Raw genomic sequence first — 15,763 nt, 5'->3', positions numbered from 1 at the left:
TAGGTTTTTGGTTTTCTGAGAAAAGTGATGTACACGCCTGACGACATTCGATGTGAAGGTTGGTTATCTGCGAAAGGGTTTCCCGTGAAAATGGAATCGTGTTTCAGTTAGAGAAAACAGAGCTATGCTTTGCTAGAAGTCTAAATTTGTTAGACTAAACAGAAAAAGCATGTTTTTCAAGGAATCTGTGTGAAATAGGAAATTAATAGTTTCGTTGGCTCAGCTATGAGAATATCCCCTTTATAATAGTTCAGAAATATGAATTTTCAAAATGTTTGGAATCACGTTGCTATTAAAGAAGATTACTATTGAGATATGTATAATTGTATATGCTAGACTAGATTGACCGCGTAGTAGTGATACATGTATGTGAATATGAATGTGTGGAAGTATGTGTGTGCGCGGCGCCTCGAAAACAAAGGAATGTAATTCTGTTCAGTTAACAGTCTGGTATGAAAGAAGGTGAGACGCGTGCAAGTGTGTATCGATGAATATCTTTGAAATCGTTTATCAAATAAATATATAACTATTTTATTATAAATTTTAAGTGTAAATTTAGTGTTCCTACACCATTATTTTGGCAATTAAGATCCAAAATTCTCAACAATTACAAATATCGTTGCTTCATTGTAAGAGAGACGTAAGTAGGAAGAGTATGTTTCTCAGGGAATCTGTTTCAAGTAGGAAATTATTAATAATTATTTCGTTTAGCGATAATGATCGCTAGGTTGTATCGTTCTTATTAAAAACTAGCATCAGTTTGTGCTGACTTGTAGTTTCACGATCATAGAAGATTCCGATTAAAAAGTTATCCGATTAACACATTGAACGACTTAAAAAATGAATTCTTCGTTCTATATATATATATATATACAATTACCTTCGTTCCAGGCATTAAAACCTAAACTACAGCGAAGTTTCTGAATCGCTGCTAAATTTTCTCCGCTTTCTAGAACTTCAGTCGTTCTAAAATTACTATCGAATTGTTGCTGCGCGTAGTAACTTGCATGGCGATCTAGTTGAAAGTTGTCATTGCTACGAATGGTTTGGCGACGCTCAACTTGCAGAATCAAAGTTCTAAGGGTGTATTTATCCGTCACACAGGCGCTCGCAGGTTGCTTGTGTTTTCTCACAAGCTCGTGGTAAACAACAACGGCGACAGGCGAATAAAGTTGGCGGGAAGCTGGGTAAAGTTCGACGCAAGATTGGAGGGAGACCGGCACTGTAAACAGGGGAATACAGGTGTCCCCGTTTCCATAACGTTCGATTTCCGGATTGTTATCAGCCGTGGGAAGTTTTGCGTATGCACGGTCCGCGCCTCGATATATTTCCCGCAAGCCTGTTATGTCAACGCCATGCTACACCACCACCCACTTAGCCGCCTACACTTCAATCTCTACCTGCGTTGTTTAGAGCATACAAAATGAGATATCAGATGCGGGAGAAACGTCTTTGCGCCACGGTACAAAACTGTTCAAACGTTGGAACTAATTGGAAATTTATTTATGAAATTTATACTTAACGTGTCGATTTTACCCATTGCTAACAAATTTTCTGCAATTTCTTGCTTTTCTCTTGAGAGATATAATGCACGTTTCACGAGTTATAACACGTAACTATCCATCGCAGAAAATATCAGAAATCAGAGAAGAATAGCACAAAGACGACGATAGAATTCCTCAAACAAATCAGTCTAATAAATAAAATCTGAAATATCGAAGGTGTCACTAATAACCACGAACAATAACGCGACGCTAAACTTACAAAAAAGAAATATTAATTTGGAACATATTCGTGCTAAAACTATATTTCCTTAGAGCTCGTAAAAATATACATTTAAATAAACATTTGCAGTTTATTTATCAGGGACTCTAAGAATGATGCCTTGACAATGATTCTTATCTAACTCGTGGCAGTAAACGAATTTATTGATCGTGTTATTGACAACTGTTCTTGAAAAATTAGTGTCGCTGATTGTATTTCTAATTATGTCGTTCCTCTAAAAAAAAAACCAACGATATCTATAATTTTTCTTTTTATTCAAGCTTGATTCAAATTTCAAGGTTTTATTTAGATTACATTTCTTTATTTGTATTCATAGAAATATTTCTAAATGTCCACGTGCAATGATAAGCGCGACTAATTCTAAGATCCAAAGAACGAGAAAGAAAGCCGATAGAATAAAATCCGAGCAAATTCACGCGAGCTAAACGTTATTGCGCTTTCAAACGGGTAAAGTATCTGCCTCCATTGGAAACAGATTACCGATGAAAAATTGAAGATGGATAGCCACGAGGTCGTTGAAAGAGGGAGAAAGGCATAGAGCGTTGGTGGTCGCATTCATTTGAACTGGCACGTTGCTATCCGCGACAAAGAGCTTTGAATTTGACGCGCACTTCGCCGTCTATCAGCGACAAAGGACTCCCAGAAGATACCTGGCGCGTCTTATCCGTGAAATTCGCCCGACAAAAGTGTGTCAAGCTTGGTCCCTCCCTTCGTCCTTACTCCGACCATTGTGTTTCTACCTTTATTCCACTTAATGTGACGCAGGATAGACGATAAAATGCCCGCGAGTGCTGCAGAATGATAGAACTAAAGAGTCGGCAATCGTTGGATGGAGAAGAAAAAACCGACAGGAAGACGTAAAGGGATTTTTCCAAAAGAAGCTTTTGATGCAATGAAATTTACTATCGTATATAGATATACACTGCGAGATTAAAATGATCCACAGATAAACAGAGTTAAAGAGATTTTTGGATAGGGAACATCAGGCGATACTCACCAGGCTAAGAACACGTCATATAATCTTCGCCCATGTTCACGTAATCGCAAAAGAAGAACCGGAGAAGTGCAACATTTGTTGCATAAGAATCACTGTAGAACATCTACCAATTGAGTGGGCAAAATTTCAAAACGAAAGACGACAACACAACATTCCAAGTAATTCCAAGACCATCCTAAAATAGGACGAAAGAAATAAAACAGTTCTTACAATTTCTAAACGACAAACCTTTTTCAGCTAATCCAAGGGATTTATTCAATTTTCATCTGAACTTGATATACTGTTCATATCGTTTGGCAAATTGATTGTTCTTCTCACGGTGTCGTAGTTTTTACGCTTCGCTAAGAACTGTGCTTAATGGGAGTTGGTTCATCGGATTTTTCATACATTGTCGCATGCTGAGATTTTATGACTCAAAATAAGACGAAAATGAAGAATAGCAAAATTGCGTCGAAGGCTTTATCTTGGAGGCTTTCGTGGCTGCAAGTTTGTCAATTACACGTGTATTTGACAATTCCCGATTATATATTATGCTCTATAATTTCTAATTCTCAATTAGATAGGAGTGCACAATTGGCAGAAGGTTGTTTTGTACGCGAAAATAAGTCGAAAAAGCGAGATAAAATTTGTTCACTCGAAGTCTCATCTCGCAAAATTAAATCCGAAAATTTGTAGAGCACGCTGCGCCAGGTTGATTCTTAATTAAAAGTATATAAACTCACAAGGTGTGTCATCTACGCCTGCTAGTTGTACTCGTTAAGCGGTAGCTGATAGAAAAATCAGCGAAAGTATGGTTGTGATTGAACATGGATTTCAATCGCGTTAGCAGAAAATATTCCTGGAAACTTTAATGAGTTAGGAATTGTGTTTACTGCGAATATGAATATAATGACACAGGTAAATTCGAGAAAGAGGTGATTATTACTTGGTGATTCGAGGTGTAATGACGGAAATTGATCTGTTAGATTATTTACAAAGCTTTTGAGTATTTGATATTTTAGTTAACGTAAAACATGTATACTGTTTTGCTAATTTATATTTGACGATTAATTTACATTAGATCCTACTAATTATTTTAACTTTGTTTCCTGCTACAACTCATTGTGTAATATAAAATACATTTGTTATTAGACAAATTTTATGAATTGTTAAGTTTTCCTCGATAATAAATCTCGGAGTCCCATAGACAATCAAATAACAATAGTAAAATGATTACTTTATACATATAAGAAAATACAATTAAAATAATTGAAATAATTAAAGGATACATTTTGACAGGACATAAAAACATTTGTAAATTATTTATTCTTGTAATAATTATGTTCCAGGAAAGACGCGTAGTTTTTAAATCAGCTACCACCGATATCTAAATTATTTAATCTCTTACTATCAACAGAAATTCTCTAAAAGGCAGTTCCCTTCCTAAGAAGATGAAACTCGTCCTCTATATTCATTCATCTTTCCCTCATCTGCGGTGATACCTCAAAATACATAAAACATGGAAAATAAAACTCCGATAATACGACATTATTCTTCATTTGCACGTTGCCATTACGTTAACCGTCGATTACGAATCAGAGAAGAAAAATGGGGGATGATACACGCGTTGGAATTAGAAAACGATATGGAAGACGGGAGGGAGAGAAGGGAAAAAGTGACGGGAAGAGGGATTCAGCAAACAGATTGGAAAGCCAACAAAGTTATCGAACAACGGTAAAGGGAAACCTGCCAATGGGAAAGGGGATGAAAGAAGTTTCACGAAAAGAAGTCGAATAATACTATGAATAGAAGAAAACCGGGGCAAAGGCGAAGGAAGGAAAATTACAGAGTGATCTCGAGGAGAGATAAGGAATTATTTGAAAGATACGTAAAAATGAATGCTGAAACGTAAGTGGAGAAAAGTAGTAAAGGGGGCGGATACATCGTAACGAAACGATATTAAAGGCAGCTTGGTTTGAGTGGTGTGGAAAAGGAAAAGAACAACGAAGAAACCAAATAATCATGGGTGGGTGGTGAGGAAAGAGGGAGCAAAAGGAGAAACGAAACAGAGCGGAAGAAGTTTTGAAACGATTAGTACGGAAGAAATCGCAAACGGTGTACGAGATAAATTTCACAAGGAAAAGAATATCGAGAGAAAACTAGAGTAATAAACGTAAAAATACGTTTGAGTTTAGTACTTCGAATATTGCTCGTTTCGTTTACAGCTTAGACATTGCAACGAACGTGAACTACTTTGTTCCGATCACGGAATTATAATTTTTACATCGAGTTCCAATTGTGATTGAATGACCGATTTTCACAGAAACCTCTGCTATTTTCGTAGTAACAGTTTCTTTTAAATGTAATTAAATATAACGCAACATTGTGTTATAAATTGTCTGATAATTTGCAAATTTCAATTTTAATATATCGTCGATTAATTTTATTAGAATCTTATATCGATATTTGTATCCAAGACATCAAGACCATGAAGAAAATTCATGCATAAGCATGTTGTTTGAGTTTTATTTTTCAAGCTATAAACAATTCCATTTATAGAAATACAACGAATAATTTACATTCAACGGTTTCACTTTTTTCTAACATCCGGTACATTTATAAAGAATTCTAAAATAATTCGTCTGTTCACTAATGAATCTAATTAAAGTTTCTGAGCATTCGCAAAAGCGAATATAATGTATTTTGCATATACTTCTTTTATTTCAAAATTATTTATCATCGAGATATATGAACAAATTTTCGCCATATATTGTACACACCCAGTTTTAATTCATTACGTTATATTACATTCAGTACCTCGTATTTTATTTACATTTTGAAACATGACACTGATTTACGAAACGAAGATTTTATTCATCGAACATTTCCAACACGGCCCACACGAAAGAGAATAAGCCTGTTAATCTACATAGATTACCTTATTTTATTTATAATTAAATATCTTTATCTGACTGAATATTTTTGAGCTTTCAACTCTCCATTAAAATTTTATCGAAATTAAAACGTAATTTTCATTCGGCGTAAATGCCAATGCTCGCGATTTGATTCTACTGTCAGTATACACACAAAACAACACCATAAAGTATACTCCCGTGTGTATAAGTATTTCGATACTTGGTACGTTTAAGTGCGTTCTAATTACAAGATGAAGTTCTAATTACAAGATGAAGATCTATGTATTTATTTCCTATACATTTCAATCTCTTGTTTTGCTATTTCTTAAGTAGCTGTTACACCATAACGCTGGCATCTTTAGTGGCTATACGCTATACACTTTCAAATAGCACCCTACTAATTTATCAATCAATATCAATAGTTAAATCAAGCCTACCAACTCTATCACAAACGTGACTAGACTGAATATACATAAATGGAAAATGTAACTCACCAGGCGTTATATTAGGGAACGGTTGTCCAGGCAACGAGGGCGGATGTTCATCCTCGGGTGACCGTTCGGACGCGTAACCTTGATCCTGCGGTTCCCCGCCAGTCAGTTTGCTCAACTTCAAATCGATGCACTTGCTAAACTGTTGTCGATGCCTGACCAACTCGCAATCAGGCTTATGCACGATCTGCATCAGTAGATCGTTATCTGTGGGGTCAGGGATGCGGGGCTGCGAGGTCGAAGAGTTCGTGTCTGACGCCTTTCCGCCGTTTCTATTTTCCTGCTTCCGTTTCGACAGCGTGCCCACTAAGTCGAGATCCGAGTTTCGGTGACATCTGTCCTCCAGGGATGTGTCCCGAGTGTACCTTCTTGTCGAATCTCCAGATACCGCGTCGACGCTACGATTTCTTCTCACGGAGTCGAAATTTCCATGGCGACACCTCACTAAGTCAAGGTCACTCTGCTGGTACCTGCAACAATTATAGGATTCTTGAACTTTTTCAATGGCACAGAAACTTCCATGGCGATCGGTTCTGTCGTGCTTTCCTCAGTTTACTTTGTTCGCTTTACTCTTAGTTCTCCGTTGATTTAATTTTTAGATTTTCCGAATAAGATGGAACATTCGTTAGATTAGTATAATAAGTGGATTACGGATTATTAATGCAAATTCACGCTTCTATAGAGACGCACGAGGGAACAGAAGTTAAGGAGAAATTTGTTTTACCTAATGAATATAAAATAGGTGCTAAACTTTGCATAGGTTTATATAGTTTTGCAAGGCCGGATATTTGTTATAGGATTAGTATAATAGAAAACTGATTTTTCCGAATGAGTAACTCGTACAGTATCGTGGTGTCAACTGAGCGAAAAATTCTCGAGAAACGAAAAATGAAGTAGTATTTCGTATTTCGTATGTTTCTAAAGAGCTCACTGAAGATCCTCTTGTATTTAATGTTCATGTTTAATAAGCAAGTAACTTAAATATTATAGTTTATGTTTAAATACGTTTTACGTGTAAGAAGATAATTTCCCGGATCAAATGGGATAACATTTCGTTAAAAGATTTATTATCTAAGTTTCCTGTCGTTCCATGAAATTTTCGAAAAATCGGTCGGTTTTTACGGAAATACTAGGAAGTAGATACCTTGCCATTTGCATTCGTTTGTACACGTTGTTGCAATATTCGTCTAGTTGCAGAGTTATTATGCAAATTGCGTAAATGCTGCAATTTTGCCATTACGGGTCTGCGATACCACTTTTACGTAATATCTGCCATTTTAATATGATTTTAGTTGCGATGAAAAATGGAACCAAAATGTGTTTTTTTAATTGTAGAATGTTAAATAGTATCGTTACATTTATTCACCATTCCCACATAAATTTCTTCCTTTAATTAACTCTACACGCAACTGTAATACACTAGAACTAGTAACCACATAAATATTACTTTTGATACATCATACAATACACTATAAGAAATCCTAATTGCTCCTTTTCAACAACTATAGTAAAACCTAGTCATATATTTTTATATTCGCTAAAATACTCTACGAGACAGGTGCCGTAGCGTATACAACAAATTTCAGCTCGTTTCAACTGCAGTTTTAACGAAACATAATATCTCGTTTCCAATGTTCTTCGATAATCGGCATAGATATTTTGCTCTAAATTTGATCTATATGCGTATACCATTACTGCTAAGGAAATCGTGTGCAAAAGTGAGTGATGGCATACCTCCAAGGATCATTTTCATCGAGAGAGTCTTGCGATCGATGTTTCACGAGATCCAGAGTTCCAGTTGGTCCACCGTCTGAAAAATGTACGCCCAGCGATCGTTTCTTGTGTGGCAGAGTTCCACCTAGATTCCCGGTGATAGTATCCGTCATTACGTTATTATTTTCCTTTGGATCGTCGTCCAGCACGTCCTTGTCATCTAGATGATTGGGCAACGAGCCACAGAATTTATATCTGCAAAGAAGCGTTACTTGTTCTGAATGTCTCGCGAAAAAGGCATAAGATGGCTCAAATGTCAATCTAAATTTTCATGAAATAAAATACGCCGATTTAATAATTTAACATTAAGTCGAAATGAGACTTGTATGATAACAAAGATGATGAAATAACGAAATTGGAGTTTTATTAACATTTTCATGCAAAAGTAATAATGCGTATATCGTGACGCATGAAAGAAGTAGGAAGATCTTTGTTATTTTATTTTTAAATTATCATTATCAAAAGTTACCTTGTGTTTTATTCGAAAATTGTATGCTGCGGTTAGCAATTAAGAATGTTGGTAATTCAGAGAATTAAAAATGAAAACAGATAAATGAGATTTCGTATAATCAAATAATTAAAATGAACGAAGATTGCGGTAATTAAAATTTAATTTTTCTACTGTACATATATGAAATTTGAAATTTAGTTTCCAGGCGCAGATTTTATTTATCAAAATAAATGGAATGATATTAAAAAATTTTCCTTCATTTACGCGAATACAGCCATTACTTGAATTATTTTTATTTTATAATTTTTACTTGAAATATCCTGTCATTTTACACAAATATTTATCTCTGTAATATTTATCTCTATAGTATTACATTTTGCATGTAAATGTTATTTCCTCATGGGACTTTCGGATATTAGAGATATTATATTGAACATATTTTTTAATCTAGAAATATTCGGTAATATGCATTGATAATACAAATAATATGTTTCAATATTGTATTATATTTAAGACATTTTGTCACATATATATCGTGTCCTATATTGCATCATATTACAAATATAATTCACGTTCTTTACGTGAGACATGAAATAACCAATTACCCAATTCAAACAATGATATTTAACCTGAGACTAAACAAGAAAAGCATATGTTGCAGGAAAACGCATTGTCAATGTTTGCATAATTCACATAGTTCGGTGTTTGTTCACTTTCCTGAGTTAGATGGTACGTGTACATACGAGATTTGTTGTAACATAAAGTGGGAATAGCGGAGACTCGATTCGGCGACAAAGCTATACTTTTTTCTTTTCCATAAGACAACATCTACAACAAAACGTTATCGTCCAATAGAGCAATTCCTAATTGGCTAAAAATATTCATCACTTTTTTGTATTTCTAATTTAATTACGATGGGTATAGTGGTTTAAAACTATCGATTTTAATAATAACATTACAATATTTTTATCTCATATTAATTAATCGATTAATTCTAATGTGAATTTCAGATAAAGGAAGCTACGGAAAATCTTTAATGTCTGCATTTTAATGAATTTTTCACAGAGCAATAAAACTTCGAATATTTATGAAGGAGAATGAAATGTTTCATTGTTATTCATTGTTCTACGTTAATTAAATTTTGTCAATTTTATGAAAATTTCATCCTATTACGACACAAAGTCGTATCCATTCACGCATAAAGACATTCCCACTTTAAAATTAATTTTAAACTTCATCAACGCGCAAAATACTGACGATCATAACGTCATTATTTTTTATCCTTCATAAGTATTAAATTTCAATTTCCATTTGTCTGTAAAACAGAGTAACTCATAAACATACCGACAAATGTCACGCGATAAATTTCTGACATTATCGCCATTCTATTTGTATTAACAGTTCATAATCTTGACAAGTGACATATAAAGCATGTGGCTGTCACATACTATCAGATATAGTCGTAGCACGGGTGTGTCATATTTGCATTAATGCAAAACAATTATTTTTGTAAATGAAGTAGAACCATCTTTGTTCGAATTAATTAAAGTGAAGATCAAAGATAAGCAAGGAATCGTTTCTTCTCTAGTGGTATAATCAATAAGTGGTAATATCAATAAGATTATTTATTGTTTATGCACCTCGTTATAATTGTCAAATAGCGTTAATCTTTAGTACGTTAATATTAAAACAGTAGCTAACAATGACGAAGAATAAATTGTAATATAATTGTAATGTACTACACCTGCATCTAACATTTTTCCTGAACTATCATTTTTACAGTTTGTCATAATATTTTTTCTATTCTAAGTAAAAAACTTTAATGGTATTAAATATTCACAATTACAGTAACTAATAATGCAATATATAACAATAGCAAAGAGGGTGCAATATAATTGTTATATATCACATTAGCATTTAGCGTTTCTCTGAAACTACTTTTATCATCTGTCGCAATATTCTTTCGATTCTGATCGAAATTACGATTAACCCCTATTATTGTAACGGTACAGTCGTAGGAAAAGAATTTTCATAAAGGGACAAATTGCGAATCTCAGTTTCGTTTCACGACACGATTGTGTCTACATGTTACGCAGTTTGTCAGACATGATGAGCGGTTTCACGACAAACTACGTGTTATAAGCTTTCGCGCCGTTTGCACGTGACACCATTTCCAATATTACAATATATCCGTCGTAAAGCATACACGAGGACGTTCAAGACCTTGGGAATTTTCAAGAACAAATTATACAGTTTAAAACTGCGTAGACATTTCTAATCGACCATAATTTTACTTAGCGTTATGACGTGCCCGTGACAAGTTTCTCTAATATTTCAATGTCGTGTTCATTATTCGCTATGGCTATTTAAACTCGTAGCTGTTTCGTTGATCTTTCAGGTCAATGAGAGGATTTGTATTCTGGAATCTGATTGCTGTCGTTTCTTGTAATTTAATTAAAGAATTTGCAAGTTACGTTTCGAAAGTATTGGGCATTGAGTAACAGATATCGAATAAATCGAAATAGGATGAATAAATTAGAATCGATTAGAAAGGAAATTGGTGTGGTTTACAGATCTAGAGATTAATCTTTGCTAACAAACAATTTATGAATGTTCAGTAACAGAGAAAGCGAAGTAATCCTTTAATAGTATAACATATATTGTACTTTATATTTTACATTAATATTTTCTATTAATCTTAAAATCAACACGTAGGCATCGTCATTTTCATAAATGGGATCCATTTGTACTCGTATTTTCTTTATTTAAAATATCCTATACAATACAGTTCTGTTCCTACAGGTTCCTTTCACTTCAATAGTTCTCTCACATAAAGGAATCATCAAGAAGAAAAGTACTTTCATACGTCGTTCGATATTGTTGCATCGTGAGCATGTTGAACAACAGCACTTACGCAAATGAGATCAAGATTCGTGCGCCTTTTAACCCGTGTCTCTCTGCTTTTTACCCTGTTCATCCCTGTTTCCTCGCAGCTCGCATCCGTTTTCGTGCAAACGAGGATTTAATGGAAACCGCCCCAGTTCCGCGACTGACCGACCTTAAAGGGACTTTAAATTATCTCGCGACTAACCTGTTATGCCACATTATACTCCATGGTTGTTGGTTGTTCAAGCAAGGCTGAGCACTATTTCGTAACGAGGAATCCACGACAGCATCGCGCTTAATTCCGTTTATGAATAGTGTTTCCCTTGATTCAACCTTGATTTATTACTATTTACTATCCTCTTACGTAGCTAATTTGGATGACTCGGGGCATTTTCATTTCTATTTCTTAAGCCGAGGTGAAAAGCATTTTTTAGAAGTTTCTCAGATGTGAATGGATTTTTTAATTTATCGAATAATTTAGAATATTTTTTGTTATCTTTTTAACTTGTATAAAACGCAGGAAAATATTTGCCTAGATATTAAAAATGCTTTAGAAAATATTTTATCGGCTCGTATTATTTCACTGGTTTTATTCCTTGCACGCTTCCGTTGCACTTTTATTTTGTATTCACAGCGGGGAAATATTTGTCTATAGATTAAAAATGCTTTAGGAAATATTTTATCAGTATTTGATATTTTCCTAGTCTCACTTGTGATATTTCACGAATATGTTTTCTCTGTCCCTTAGTTTTCATGGACGAGAGAAGGAAATATTTATTCGTAAATGAAAGATGTTTCAAATTTGCAATGATATCAAAGATCTTTAAAGAGTAACGTACTTTTTACATTTTTAGAAGCATTTAATTTGTAACTGATTCCCTTGAAAAATTATTTACTAGCTACATGAAAGTGCTGGAAAATTTGAATACAAAGCAAATTATGCGAAGATGATTCAGTGTTGACGTGTAGCCATTAATTTCATCTTCATTAATATCGAATAGTTCATGTTTAGTAATCGACATGCAATTAATTTTGTAATTTTCATGCAGAGCAGTGAGATAATTACAAGCGCAAAATGAATATATTAATCTGTTATCGCTATTTCGCTTCACAAAATCACGATTTACACGATCACCATCCATATAATTGAAAATTATCGCTTAAGTGTTTCTCTGCTCTATAATCAGAATTGAAATTCACGCCTCGATACGATATTGCAAGTAATTTCTTTTACAAGTGAAAATATTTTTATCGAACTAGTTACGAATTATACAAGACTGCCACGATTAAAAAGAACAACAGCCGAAAAATTGATAAACTTTATTCAACCAATCGTCTATATATGAATAAGACAGTCTCTTTGTATAGGTGTACCGTTTTTTGCTCTGTTGTATTTTCTGAAATAGAAATAACTGTTTTTATAACAGCTCCTGTCAAATAGATTCGTAGAAATGTCTCATAAATTCACGTTGAAATCCACATGATTCTACAAAAGCAATATTATTTTAGTAATTACATAGATAGCTTCCTTTGTTTAAATAAAATATCCTCTCGCTACAAGTTCCCCTTCAAGTTTCTGTATTTGTTGTCATCAACAAACGAAATGGTTTCTTTTGAAACAAATTTGTCTCGTTATCTAGTTATCAATGTTTAGCCAGGTTCACTGGGGTTGAAAGTAACTGGGGTTAACTGGTGCTTGCCACATGATGAAGAATTAAAATTAAAAGACACACATCAATATTCTAGAACGAGGTCACAATAAAAAAAAATCAAGATAGAATATACAAGATTAACCCACGCATGGCTGTTGGAAAAAGGTCGTCCCATTATGTGATATGTCTAACAGAAAAATTACCGTAATACTTTATCCTATATCGTGACAAATTCTTTGCTGTTGAATCATACGTTACTACTAGTTCCATCTTTGCACAAGATAACGTAAAAATGTCTTATCAAATATTAGAACTGTCAATGCTTTTAAAAGAGATGGATGGTGCCAAAAAATTATAAAATTCAATCTATGATTTCAGCTGAGCCAAGTCAATGATCAATTATAGTGGTTCCTGAGATTGTAAACGTCAATCTGTTATACCTTTATCTTTTATTCACAGCGAGGAAATATTTGTGTATAGATTAAAAATGCTTTAAGAATTATTTTATCAGTATCTGATATTTTGCTAGTCTCATTTGTGATATTTCATGAATATGTTTTCTCTGTCTTTTAGTTTTCATGGACGAGAGAAGGTCAGTAAAAAGACAATAAAAAAGAGTATTCTACAAGTCGTATTCTAATTTCTTTCAATATTTCTAAAGTAATAGCAGATGAATACCATTCTCTGTTAAATTTATCTATTATCAAACAAAGTTGCTTTTCTTTGTCATTACATTATTGATTCACATTTCAAGCAAGTTATCCATAAGTTCCTATCATTTTTTAAATTAAGCGCAACAGAAAGCGCTTCGAACTGGTTCCCTTCTACCGGTTCCTGTAGAATCGAAGGCAATAAATTCCGTATCTGTTAAACTGTGAACTACATTATTCGAAAAGAGTTTACAACTGTAGGCGGAAGCGCGTTGTAATTAAATTCATCCAGAAGATGAGGCAGTAAAGATAGTTGAGCAAAACGAATGCCTCGGTAGTTTCGCACGAGTGAAATCCCCTTTTGTCCTGTCTACAAAATTCTTCCACGCAATAAAAACTAACCGCGTTAACCTGGCATATTCAGTTATGTCGGATGATAATACGAAGTGATAATACGAAGCGCACGAAGAACACGGCGTAATACGGGAATGTACATAAAGAAATTTGTCAAAAGAACCGAGTTAATTCGGGAATACGTTTTCGAGAATACCAGGCTAAAATATTTCAGATACTTAGCGTTTGAAACGTTTAATTAGTGCAGGTAATAAATACAATTCCGAGTAAAGTAGACCGGGATTGAAAGTAATCGTTTAACTTTGCGATACGATTTCGCTAAGACTATTAGAATGAAGAGAAAGGTAATTAGTAATTATATCCGGAGCATATATATTTATTTGACGTTATTGAACTCATAACGATTTAACAAACCGAGTCTTTCAAATAAATGCAGTCGGTGATTAATGCATAAATGTTTTATTCCCGTTATTTTTAATTTTAACGTGAAAAATAATAAAATAAGCTGCTGAATAAATTGAAGCTGATTTTTATACCGTTGCTAGAATATAATTCCTGTTATTAAATTAACGAAGAAAATAATAATTTGAAGCTTTCAGTGTAAAATAATGTACAAACAAAGACAATTGTCGGATCTTTTTATGATTAAACAAAAAAATAAAATCGCGTTGAGAAACGACGTTGTATTATGCAAAGATTTAATAGAGTCGTTCGAGATTTTCAAAGTGGACAAAGAAGATATTCGGTAAGTACATTTCATTAGTTTTCATCGATCATGTTCTTCTCGTGCTAACACGATCGAGACAGAATCGACAAGCATGTTAAACCCATGTTGTATGACTGAACGTAAGGCAAACATTGACTGAATATTAATTAGAATCGGCGTGTTTGGGCAATAGTGTATCAATAGTCCATTTAAGCTCGATAACGCGGCTTGGGAATATCTTGCGAAAGAATCGATCGCGAACCGACCTCCTCTCCTTTTATATCCTCCAATCGTTCGGACCTTTTGTATCCGCCGACTTTATCGTTAAATTAAATTCTGTTTGTTCTTGGCACGGTAAGAAGAACTCGACCGAATTAGAAACACGAAAAATCACTTACTCTCTCTTCGGGCGTTTCTTTCTCCGTTTTAGAGTCCACGAAAATTTCTATGTACGTACTTTTCGAGATTTTTGTTCGAATAGATTCCCGAAGACGATCGTTGTTAATGTTATTTCGATTGATTTTATAATTCTTTCGAAAATTGACTGTTTGAAAATTATACAAAAGTTTCCTTTATCAATTCGTTTGTAGTTTCTTCGTCGATTATTCTCTTTGCGCTTTTGTTTAATTTAACTACCCTTGTTATTAGTAATTAAAATAAACATATTTATTACATATTTTACGAACAGTAGATTGTTATATTAAAGAAAATATATGCAGCTCCGTAGTTAAAAAGTTGTTTACTAGTAATAGAAATAGAATCTTATTTTTATTTAGCTTAAAACATTATTTCAACGATAAATCTAATGACATAAATAATTTATATCTTTTTGTGCATTTAAGTATTAAAACAACGTAAATAAATATTTGATGCGAGCTGAACTTCAAACGAGAAATTCAATCAAAATTCCATGGATTTGTTGTTTCACTATAAAGCAGAAAAATTTTTTGTGAATCTTGGTGAAATATTTTCCGCTACATTGTTTGTAAATTACAACGTTAATTTGTTGTAATATACTAAATTACAAGCTGTTAAGATGCTCTAGATTATACGAAAACGTTTAAAGTAGTAATTGCCAATCGTTAAAAAAGTTGGTCTAAAACTCTCAAGAAATAAATACTTTA

General features: G+C 33.7%; 1 protein-coding gene across 1 annotated transcript in view; it reads right to left on the bottom strand.

The window, feature by feature from the left end:
* Positions 1–15,763, bottom strand: part of LOC100651991 — a 232,738-nt gene that overhangs the window by 52,904 nt on the left and 164,071 nt on the right. Inside the window, exons 3-4 of the mRNA XM_020862917.2 lie at positions 7,902–8,135; positions 6,171–6,637 (exon numbers count right to left, since the gene is read on the bottom strand). Of these exons, the coding sequence (XP_020718576.2) occupies positions 6,171–6,637; positions 7,902–8,135 (701 nt within the window). The remainder of the gene's footprint in view (positions 1–6,170; positions 6,638–7,901; positions 8,136–15,763) is intronic.

This window comes from Bombus terrestris, chromosome 4, assembly GCF_910591885.1.
Source record: "Bombus terrestris chromosome 4, iyBomTerr1.2, whole genome shotgun sequence".
NCBI lineage: Eukaryota > Metazoa > Arthropoda > Insecta > Hymenoptera > Apidae > Bombus > Bombus terrestris.
Note: the sequence above shows the minus strand (reverse complement) of the source record. Positions and strands in the feature narration are given on the sequence as shown.